The 12,763-nt window shown below is 31.1% G+C and overlaps 1 protein-coding gene across 1 annotated transcript in view; it reads right to left on the bottom strand.

The window, feature by feature from the left end:
* LOC111511615 (MKRN2 opposite strand protein) overlaps nt 1-12,153 on the bottom strand; it is a 28,891-nt gene extending 16,738 nt beyond the window's left edge. Inside the window, exons 1-2 of the mRNA XM_074176833.1 lie at nt 11,901-12,153; nt 5,645-5,782 (exon numbers count right to left, since the gene is read on the bottom strand). Coding sequence (XP_074032934.1) covers nt 5,645-5,772 — 128 coding nt within the window. The 5' untranslated portion in view covers nt 5,773-5,782; nt 11,901-12,153. The remainder of the gene's footprint in view (nt 1-5,644; nt 5,783-11,900) is intronic.
* Nucleotides 12,154-12,763: the final 610 nt, after the last annotated feature.

The following is a 12,763-nucleotide window of genomic DNA, read 5'->3' as shown; positions in this document are numbered from 1 at the left end:
CCCAGGAAATGACTCAGCATATTCAGCACATTCCCAAGGTTTTTCTAGAACATTCGAAGAAACGCATATCTACATCAGCAGTTCCTGATCCTATAAATATGGGAAAACAAGAGGACGCCGCATTCTTGAACACTTTCGCGACTATCCAAGTTCGTCGATATCTTGAATCATTATTTGTAACATTTAATTCTTTATTGTAAATAATTATGTTCAATAAAGTTTGTTTTTAAAAATATAAATTCAGTGTGAACTACATAACATTCATTTTATATCAAAAAAATCAATGCACCCTTTGTCCAAGGATTGCACCATAATAAACAAATATTGCATCAGCCACTACGCAGTTACCCAGGAAATGACTCAGCATATTCAGCACATTTCCAAGGTTTTTCTAGAACATTCGAAGAAACGCATATCTACATCAGCAGTTCCTGATCCTATAAATATGGGAAAACAAGAGGACGCCTCATTCTTGAATCACTTCGCGACTATCCAAGTTCGTCGATTTCTTGAATCATTATTTGTAACATTTGATCAGATTCTTGAATCACTTCGCGACTATCCAAGTTCTTCGATTTCTTGAATCATTTTTGTAACATTTAAAACTTTATTGTAAATAATTAAATTCAATAAAGTTTGTTTTTAAAAATATAAATTCAGTGTGAACCACATAACATTCATTAAAATATAAATAAATACTGTTTTTGTGATGTTTTGTAGAGCAATACTTACTTACGTAGGGGTACGACAGCTGGTTAACGGAAAAACAGATTATAAACAGAACAGATTATTATTTGCTGAAAAACACTAAGTTTCTACTCAAATCGCAATATAAATAACTCAACCCAACAAAAAACTATAAAAATAATTTTTACCGGATAGAAAGGTGAAATACCTCTATGTGGAAACGGCAGAAATTGTCGATAGTTTATTTTTTTTCGCTATTTGTTAATAAACAAATTGACTAGTCAGGTAATAAAGGACAGACTGAAAATTTCATCCCAAAAAGTTACTACGTAATATATCCACTGAAGAGTCCGATCAGAGTGATTAGACAGTAACTTGTCCTATTTATAAATTTTGCAAACAAATTGAATAATCAATGGAGAAAATGAAATTTTTAAAATTATTTATCTTTGGTTAACATTTCAGAAAATAATCTCTTCTTTCTCAAAATCCAAAAAATTCACAACTTAGTGTTTTGAAAAATTGGTGAATTTTCAAGTTGTTTATCATCTTGTTTGTTGTGAAAAAGCTTTCAGTGGTCACATAATCGATCCTATTCGTGACTGATATTTTTGTAGGCGAGTTATCCTTTTCTGCTACTCAAACATTATAAAATGAAGTTTCTGTGTGACGAAATCTTCAGCGTGTTTATAACTTATAATTTGTTTTGCTTATTGATTATTCGGTTCAAGTCTTTTTCAATTCAAACAATTTTTTACTTATCAGGATAATAAAAGCTTCATGAATACCGAATTTCTACATAATTTTACAAGTGTAGTTACATGTTTTAATGAAAGTCTGTAGGTATCTAGGAGTCATATTCATGAAATTGAAATACACTTGCAAATCACTGCTGATGCCGAAAAATTTGAGAAATAATTAGCATATAAAAAACCAAATTTTCATTATAAGAGAGAGGCGGAAGAATTGGGATCATAAAATAAAGGGGATAAGGTGGGAGAAAAATGTATTCGTTTCTTAGGACTTAAGTATATATAGATGATGGTCAATATTTGAGAAAGTAAAACTTTTTAGGTCTGTACCAACTAATAACATCAAAATTATCAAGCATCGATCAGCACTCTTGATGAAAATGAACTATAGTCCCCCGTCCCCCAAAAATCTGAAAGAGAGCCAAGAAATAACGATGTCACCATTTTTTATGAAAAAAGTTCATATGAACACGAGTCCTAACTTGCGTCGTTTCCGAGTTACGGGGTGTCATACTTTTACTAAAAATATTGTTTTTTCAATTATAACTCACAATTATTTTCGCCGATTTTGATTGAACCATATGGGTTTGATGAGTATCTAACAAGTAGATTTTTTTCATGAAATTAGATTTGGAATTTCAATTCCAGTGACGTCGCGGAGAGTTACTTGATCGATATTTATGGTAAAAATCATTATTCGCTACTGTTTTCGATAAGTTTGATATTATTCGAAATGAGTAACCTCTATCGAGTCAGAGTCAGTGGCGTAGAAATGGGTATTAGGAATCATCTAAGTTTAAAAATGTATTTTGATATGATGAAATATTTATTTTCAGAAATCAAATATACATATAACATTAAAAATTGAAAAATACCTATCACTAATGAAAGAATAAAATAATTCATCAAAACCACAAAAAAAATATCAATTTCAATAAAAATTTAAACGAGAAATTCCGTAAGATTCCAGAAGCTGAACTCTACATAACTCTACGCAACCTTATTCAGATAGGAAAATATCGTTTTTCCTTTAGAACAGTAAATAAGGAACTCGCGTTCCTTGGGGTTTCAATACGTCTTCATTTTGCACGGTCTTGACCGAAGAATCGTCGTACCTAATCCAGCAATTGTAGCCGACATGGAAGGCATCGGTCACGTAGTGTCCAATGTTGGCATTTTTGCCTTCATGGTAAACGACGGCGAATAGCTTGTATTGTCTCTCTGTTGGAGACTGTGTTTCCGACGATATCAAAGTCGAATCAAACTTCAAGTCGAATTCAAAATCAAAAGCCTTGATAATCTTCGTGCAACGGTAGTTACTGTATTTGAAAAACTTCAGATGCAAAATAAGGATAACGGGAAGTTTGCAGAGCGTAATTTGCTCCCATGCTTCGACCTTCTCGTTTGTTTTCGACGAAGTCACTCCCTCTAAAATGTTCTTAATAGATGTATAAATAATGCTGAAGTTATTGATTTTTATACTCGTATATTCTCTATGAAAGGTAAATCAGATATATAAAAAAAAAATGTTGCTAAATCAATATATTGTTTCCATCATCAGGGATGGGATGGGTGCTGCATTTTCTCCAATTTTAGCTGCATACGTTATGGATGACCTATTAGACACAGTATTACCTGTTTTATCCTTCAAACCCCATTCCATAAAAAATACGTTGATGATATCATCATTTCATTGCCAATGGATTGCACTGAAGAGATTATTGACACGTTTGTTTGAAGGTGATTGACAATGTTTCACGATGAATTTCACTAGACAATGGTAGTCCGAAATAGTGAAATTCAGATTCTTGACACATTCAACAGCTATGATCCGTACATTCAATTCACTATGGAAACAGAAGACACTGACCACTCCATGCCTTTCCTTGACACAAGGTTCATACGAACCACCAATAACAATATTCTGATAGATTGGTACAGAAAACCGTGTAGCTCAGAAAGATATATGAACTATTGATCATATCACAAATACTCGATGAAAGCGAATCTAGTGAAACAAATGAAAAATAGAGTGTTGAAAATTTCTGACATCCAATTTCACAAAAAAACCTGGTATTTTACTAAAATTATTTCTAGATAACTCATACCCTTCAAGTATGATAACAAATATTTTGTTTAATTCCTCATCCATAACAGACATCATTACAACTCTTCCATCAAACCCTTATATTATTGACAACAATGAAAATAATATTGCTCCACCTCATAGGTACTTTATCCTTTAGTTTACTTTATCCTTTATTGAGATCACTCCCAAACTCTCTATATCATAATTGAACAGGTACGTTAGGTAGAGGTACAGGTAATTTCTTGGAGGTAGTATCAATTATGGTTACCTATAGTATATAAATATTAATGTAAGAATAACTTGATATATAAATCACTTGAAAAAGCTAATGTCTTAGCGAAACATGTGATATTTCAAATAAAGTTTGTGGAGATCAAATCGTGAGGTGTAGTTTTTGAAATAACAAAATATAAGAGAACCAATTCCCACAGTGAACAAAAATGCAAATAATTTCAAAAAGCGATTGCTAGTACCTTGGACAAATCAACAAAAAGAATTGTTTACAAAATTCTTTCAGAATCACATCAATATGAAGAAACCTCCCAGAAGACACGAATGTGAAAATCTGATAAACAAGTATCCTGAATTACTAGAAAATAAGTCTTGGGCAAAAATCAAAGTATTCATCTAAAATTTATACAAAAAGAACATTTAATTTAGACTTTCACTTTCTTGTTTTGATGTTTTAGTCAATATTGATTTCAATGAATAAAGTTGTTTTCAATTTTGCAGTTTATTGATATAAACTCTCCTGTCACAGCATATCTCCTTTTTCATTCTCTTTATTTGATCGACATTACATCATGTTGTAATGACAGATTCATTTTTTTCACTGCACTACATAAATGTACATCATTCACTTTCTGATAATAATGAAGTATTTTTACAAATGTATTTCTTACATTATGGAATGTTTCTGAGATAATTTTGTTACAAGCACCTTTTATTCTATCCGTAAAGCATCGAAATGACTGCGATTGTGTAACTTATACTTCAGATTTCACGAATCTGAAGTGTATGATAGACCACTGCAGTATATTCTTGAGCTCAAGCTTGGAATAACAGTTACTTGTAACGAAATTACTTCACAAACAATTCATAATGTGAGAAATGAGTTTGTAAATGTCTATTCACATTTTGAAAATTTATGGAATAAACCGAAGCCAATTCCGAATGAGTTCTTTTTGATTTTTCACTTGTCGTTTGCAGATTTTCAAAAAGATTGTAACTCCATCAGTTATTTAAGTACGGCCGATCTCTTTATAAACCAAAGATGGATAGCTTTGTCCAACTTTGTTCCGTTCAGAAGTTGAGAGAATAAAGGACTTTTTACGTTTGTTTGAAAGTGATTGACAATGATTTGTGGTGAATGTTGCTAGTTCGGACTTCCATTGGTCGGTAGTACTTACTACCTTCATATTTTGATTTTTATGGAATTATTTCCCAGCAGCTTTACTGCATTAATCTTTCTCGATTTGATATCATTTCTAGAAACATGTGGATTCGTTTTCCGATGGCATTTCAGGTGAGCTTCTCAAATTTCTGCTACCGCAGTTGTCGGTTGATTGGTCAAACCACCAACACTGACATAAAAGTCAAGTTGACTTGGGGGTCACACCAATAGGTGGTTCCACTTATGTTTCGCTTGCGTTAACGCAGCTATTTTTATCAAGCACTTTCTTGGTTTTTTTCTCATTTTGTCTTCAATTGAGGACCGCCTGCCCGGTACTGACGATGCCCAATAGGCTGAAACAGCTGTCTACCGGTGGCTCTTAAATTGAAATTAGTATGAGGATGATCAAAAAGTACTTATATATATATATATATATATATATATATATATATATATATATATATATATATATATACTAGTCTAGACTAATCTAGTTGAAAAAACCAGACATCACCAGAAGATGGCAAACCGAAACGTTGTGAAAATAATCCTTATGGGGATAAAATACACATGACACGGAGCGAAACCCGAGAAAACAGCTCATCATACTTTATCCGTGAGAATCTTCGAGTTAACATATATATATATATATATATATATATATATATATATATATATATATATATATATATATATATATATATATATATATATATATATTACCTGAAAGGCAAGAGTGAAAAATTAGTTCCTTCCAAATCTCCTTCACACATTGGGCATATTTCAGGCAACGAAAAACAAAATATTTTTGGACCACAGTGTTGAAAGCAAAGTATTCCAGGATCCATCATTCTGAAAGATCTGAAACAAATTGAACATTTTACAAAATGAAAAACAAAGTGATTGTTGCAAAAGAGAAAAAAGTCCGATTGCATTATGTCATTATCTTGATAAGTATGAACCCTCTATTAACCTAATATTGATCAATATCTTCTCTTTTGTTGAAACTAAATGAGAAATACTATTTCTGTGGTTCAGCTTGAGTTGAGAATAAGTAATAACCAATTTATTCGAGTATTGATTATATTCTAGTGCTGAAACCACTTGATTCATTTAATGTTAGTGTTTGAAGTACAATCTGAATTTGAAAAAGTGATTTTCGTGTATTTCAATGTTCATATGGAAGTAGTTGTTTCTAAAAGGTTTTTCTTTCAGTTTGTATCTGAAAAAACATTTTTATATGCTTCACATATCTTTCAAAAGAAGAGAAGTAGAGAGCTTTTCACGAAAAACTAATCTCTCTTGAAAATATTTCCTTTTCAACTTTAAAGAATTCATATCTTGGAGAAATGTTTACATAAAAATCAAGAAGAAAACTTTCATCAAGTAAGTTTTTTCTAATTCAAAACAGAATAATTTTTTTAATTCAAATTGAAAAGAATATTTTTTTAGGAGAGATCAATTTTTTAAAGGCTTCGTGACAAAAATTAGTAGTTTTATGAATGGATTGTAATAACATCCTGACATCGGATGTCCACTATTGAGGATGGCAGTGTTCCATGTAAGTGAAATTTTACCTCTTTTGTATACTATACTAGTACTGCTGTTTCGATGTTTTGACATAATCAGAATCAACGAACTTAGGCGTGCGCAGCGTTATAGAACAGTGCTTTCAAAAAAAATTCTATAGCGCCATCTAGTGGTGAGTTACAGAAAAATTGATAGCCTAAAAACCTTCTCTATGAAAAATTACTTATACATGTCGAATTTCATCACGCTTGGTTGAGCGATGTAGAAGTTTATCACTTACCAACCAACCAACCAGCAAACATCCATTTTTATATATTAGATTGCGTAGCAATTATGCGAATGACCTCTTATTCAATACTCGGAGTACGAATTGAATTAGAAATTTTTGTATAACTCAATATTCATAAAAAATTAGTTGTTTAAAAAGTATTTTTTCTTTCATTTAATTCAATGTTTATATGAAAGTAGTTGTTTTGAAAGGGCATTTTTCGTTCAGTTTGTGTCTGAAAGTTACTTCTTTGCATGATCTACATATGAAGAGTTTATTCTTTCGAACATTTTTACATTTTTGTATAGAGATGGAGAAGTTGAAAGCCAAAACCTTTCTTTCCCAAATATTTATAATGTTTTCATATGGAATGTCGAACTAGCTCAATCTTAACTTCCTGTGATCAATGTCGAATTTGTCTAATTTGTGTGATTGATGCTCATTATTCATTAGATTATTTCATCGTACTCCACCTGTGACCTATGATTTGCTATTCGATGAAAACCACCGTATATGTGATCCAAATATTCCTATACAAAAAAATTAGGATTAGAAGATGAGGGTCCGAAATCGGCTCTAATCAACTACAACATTGTCTAGCATCTATACCAGCTTTCGACACAGTCAAATGACAAAATGGTCATCATGAAAACTGAACTGATACAAATAATTTAATTGAAAATGATCTCATAAACAAAATATAATAAAAAAATATTTTACGAGCACTACAATAGATAATATAAAAATCATGAAAAATGAGAAATAAAACTTCCTATGTTTTTGTAGCACTTGTATTTGCAACTAACGTTACTGCAGTTTCGTCCTATGGAGAGGTTTTCAAACGGTTTATTATATTTGTTCGAAAATGCCCTTGTAGGGCGAAACTGCAGTAAAGTTAGTTACAAAAACAAGTGGTAAAAAACAGGAAGATGATCTTCCACCACGTAGTTACGGCTACATCCATCAAACAAATCCAACAAAATTACATAATATTAAAAAAAAATTGAAAAAGTGTAACTAACTGATTGCTATAGAGAAGAATGCTTTCACAAAATTTTCTCAAAATTCAACTGAAAGTTTTGTGAATCCAGTTTATAATCAGTATCAGTATGAGTTTTCATTCAATGAAATTTAAGATGATTTGAAACTACACTAATGACACAAATCAATCATTCATGATATGAATATATTTTATAGGTACTATTATAATATTTCCCCGAAAATCTATGATTAATTAATGACTGAATATGTTTCAGGTACCTATTATATCGTCGCCACCAATAAGAATTTCCTCCATACGTTCTTTTTTTGAATCAATACAACTCATTCATTAAAACAATTACCTGCAACTTTCATCGTTGTCTACTATCTGATATGTAAATTTGATTTATGGCAATGATAAAAACCAAATTATTATGGAAACATGAAAGGTTATTTGAGGAATACAGATTTTATGTTATATTTTTCGAAGACATTGTGGTTAGAATTAGTAATACGTAAAGGCAGTCAATCTTCAGGAGTTTTCAGAAACAGCTCCGAATTCAAAAATTCAATTTTTTTTCATATTTTAAATCAGAAACCTGATGAACTGAAAAACCTAACATGCTTGCAAACAAAGGATCGCGAATAATCATTGTGCATTGCGGAGGAAGTAAAGGATGGGTTCCGAATTCTTTGAAATTATGTGGAAAAAACTGGAAAAAACATAAGAAAATGGAAGCTAATATTTTTGAGAAATGGTTCGAAAACACATTGATTCCAAATTTGGATGCGAATAGTGTAATAGTTCTTGACAACGCTTTCTATCATTCGCGACAGTTCATCAAAGTACCGAATAAAAATTCGAGGAAAGATGAAATACATAGTTTTTTAATGGATATTTTGGATGTATTTTGAAGATAATTATACCAAAAACCAACTACTTGAAGTTTTACAGACAAAAACACTCGAAAAAGTGTATGCCTTGAGAGTATTGCTGAAAGGTATGGACACACCATATTCAGACTTCCCCCCTATTTTTTTAAAAAAGTAATTTCAGTTTAAAAAGACTATATGGAGATTGGACACTTCCATATCAATGTTGGAAATATATATATATATATATATATATATATATATATATATATATATATATATATATATATATATATATATATATATATATATATATATATATATATATATATATATATATTGACTTGAGATTTTTTTTTCTTTTGGAAAATTTTGAATTACCCCCGTATGATACATATTTTCACTATTTTGATTTAATATGTATTTGAAGTAGCTGCAATCAAATCAGTTTGGAGTATTTTTTTATCAAATTAAAGTGTATTTGTGAAATTTACTTGGATTTGTATTTTTTTAGGTGACCGTCAACTTCATTCTGACAACAATGCCTCAACTAGAACAGATATTAAAAACAATTCAAAATCTATCGCGGATAGCCATGAACAAAAAACACATACGCCCTCAAAACAATACTGTAGTTTGATAGTGTGACTTCTTAAAACTTGCCTGTAAAACGTTTTCATATTTGTCCTTAATTAAAAATGCCTCGCCGAGTATGTGTGATGGTTATAAAACAATGCACCAAGCTGCAAATATTTTCAACAAGCGGCATCCAGACAAAAAAATTTGCTATTCAAGTGTAAATAGAATTCTAAGGAATTGAAAATAGACCGGCTCACTAGAATATAAACATAATACGGGGAGCGTATGAAACCTGTATGCACAGAAGAAAACCAGCTTGACGTACTTCAAGCAGCAGTAGAAAATCCTAGAAGGTCCACCCAAGAAATTAGTGATTATACCGGCATAAAAAACCTTTGTGAAGCGTATTCTCAAGAAACATACATTCATTTTTACATTTCGAAAAAGAGACTTCGATTTGAGATATGATTTTTCCATGTGGAATCAGAGTGAAATAGAAGAACAACGAGATTTTCATCGATGTATTTATTCTGTTTGGAGATGAATCTACTTTTACAACAAATCAATACTAACAGAAAACAAACGATTGGTGTGGTATATTAAATGATAAATTACTAGGTCCATTTTTTTTTCGCGAGAATTTGAATGGTGACAACTACTTGAACTTTTTGGAAACTGAAATAGGAGAGTTTTTGGATGATATGGTATTAGAAGAACGGCAAAAGTTATGTTTTCAACATGACTGAAGTCCTGCCCATTCTACTAGAAATGTTTCTCAGTGGCTGAATAGGAAATTTCGTAATAAATGGTTAGGACAAAATACCGATCATCGATGGCCTCCTCGTTCTCTAGACCTTACACCTCTAGATCATTTCTTATGGGGATACTTAAAACAAAAAGTCTACAGAGATCGCCCCTTTAATAATGTTGATGAGCTTGAAACTTCAATACGAGTTCATTGCAGAAATATTCCCACTGCTGTGTTGCGATCGACATTAAACGAATTTTATGAGCGGACAATTAGATGCATCGAAAGAGAAGGTGGACATACAGAGACGCTTCAATAATTTCTATTAGCACCTGTTAAGTTGTTAAGTTATCTACTGTATTTTTCTGTACTTTCTCTTATTGGTTCTTTTTTGTTCATGGCTATTCGCGATAGATTTTGACAGTTTATTCATATGAACATTATACTTAGTAAAATATTTGCCTCGTTAAAAAGAGTATTTGTTTTATTCTAGAGTTCTGTTAAATATCGTTGCAACAAACATGAAGTTGACGGTCACCTAAAAAAATACAAATCCAAGTAAATTCTACAAATACACTTCAATTTGATAAAAAATACTCCAAACTGATTTGATTGTAGCTACTTCAAATACATATTAAATGAAAATAGCAAAAATATGTATCATACGGGGGTAATTATGATGCACTGTTTGGAACCTTTGGTGTAACAATGAATATTATTGGAGTTTTTTCCCAACACCAAATCGAAGATGATCATCTTCAAAGAGAAAGATTAATCTTCCTTAATCACTTGGTGATCGAAACACGTGTCGAGGTGTTGAAAATAACGATTTGGTGTTGGGAAAAAATTCCAGTAATATTCATACGGGGGTAATTCAAAATGTTTCAAAAGAAAAAAAAATTGAATAGCAGGCCATGACTTCGTATCTGAACATAACTTTCAATTCTAAGCAACTTTTCTCTCCAACATATTTCTATATTTTTTTAAATAAGGGTACTTTACTCTTGAACGAACTTTATATTTTTCGGCCTATCCTGTATGGTATTTGTCATAAAGCCATTTCAGGTACACTTGGTAAAGTTTTGAAACATGCACCAACTTTAGTCAGGAATAAAATTTTCTGAGAAATCGATAATAAAAAAAGTTTCCCATATGTTGCACACTTAGTGGACCACACTGTATATACACTGTCACCATTAAAGTGCACACCATATGGAAAACTTTTTTTTCGAAAAGTTTCAATAAAGTTTAAGTTTGGCACTTGTTTGTGCTTTGAATTTAACTTAAAATGATGCGGCCAACTGCGACCCACTGACGTTCAGTGTTTATCAAATTCAACTTTTTTTTTAATTGAAAAACTGCATTTCTAGATCGAATTTAACAAAAAGTTACTTGAAAAAGCTGTGTCTATCGCAATTTTATATCCATATGCCAAATTTTATGCATTTAGATAATCAGAAATGATTATCGAATAACAAAATTAGTTAGCTCCCCAAATATTTTATTAAAGGGGAACTGCTGGAAGGTAGGGGGCACTATATCGTTTACTTGAACTATACTTAAAATCTGTTGACATGTGTATTTTTGTTCTGCTGATTCAATCATAATTTAATCAGAGTTGATTAAGAGTAATATTTCCAAAAATTCAAAACGATTGTGTCTAGTAACATTCACAAAAAATACTATTTTAAAATGATGATTGTAGGCCAAATAAAATGAATCCAGAATTAAGCAGGTCGAGTTGAAGAAAACATGAAACAAAAATAAATGTTCTCTATGTACATTTTCAATTTCCAGTAAATATCCAATTTATTAGGAATGGTCTCTAACGGTACACAACTGTTTCTATAAATTTAAGTAATTCGATACAAGTAGTACCTACTCAGAGATTATAACAGTAGACCAAACAAAATTCACATGTACAAAAATTCTTATTTTTCAAAATTGAAATGTATCCTTATAACAAATTGATTATCACTCTGACTAGAAAAACGACTCACCTAAGTATTTTCTCCAATCTTAACCACTTCTTTGCAAATACAGTGAAAAAGTGACCTCATACTTTACAGTATTACTAATAGTGCTTCATTGAATTGTTTAATTAGCATTTCTATGAAAAAAATAACAGAGTAACCAGCGAAATATGGCACGTTAACAGTTTGTTTGTATTGTAACACTTCCATAACAATACCTCGCAGTGTTGGTAGAAACTAAACAAGGTTACACGTTACAGGTTACAGGAGCTGTGTAGAGTGTACAGGTAGACTTTCATATCATATCGTTTTATTAGCGTTGCCAAACTTCCATCTGTGATGTATCTTCAGTTTACCCAACAAAGTTTATTTTTTCACATTCGAGGAAAAAATCATTAATGATTCTTATGTAGAACTTAGTATAGGTCATGTTTTAACAATACAACAAATTAACTTTCAATTAAAAATTACGTGTTTTTGTCTACCTGTTGAATATTCGAATGTTTTTAATTTTGTGTATCTACTAATATTTCACCTTTACCCTTAAATATTTCAAGCTAGTGACATATTTTATCTTCTTTGACATGTGCCATATGTGCCAAATACGGTATTCTTCAGCAGAAGATTGGGATAGGAATTATTATTGGACAATTGATAAAATATATTTGAATTTTTATTGTGAAAGAAATGACCGAAAATAACGACCAGTAATTGAAGAATCTGCCAGAAAACAGTAAGTTGAATGTATTACAAAATATACTATTAATATACTATACATATCATGAGTAGTTCCGAGACAAGCTTCCAGATTATTATAGATAGGGTGGCAATCAGGTGAAAAAATATATTTGTGTATAAAAAAAAGCTGAACTTCAAGTTCAGCTACAGAA

Source organism: Leptinotarsa decemlineata, unplaced genomic scaffold, assembly GCF_025532065.1.
Source record: "Leptinotarsa decemlineata unplaced genomic scaffold, Ldec_3_MD MMD2_P_RNA_scaffold_14, whole genome shotgun sequence".
Classification (NCBI taxonomy): Eukaryota; Metazoa; Arthropoda; class Insecta; order Coleoptera; family Chrysomelidae; genus Leptinotarsa; species Leptinotarsa decemlineata.
Note: the sequence above shows the minus strand (reverse complement) of the source record. Positions and strands in the feature narration are given on the sequence as shown.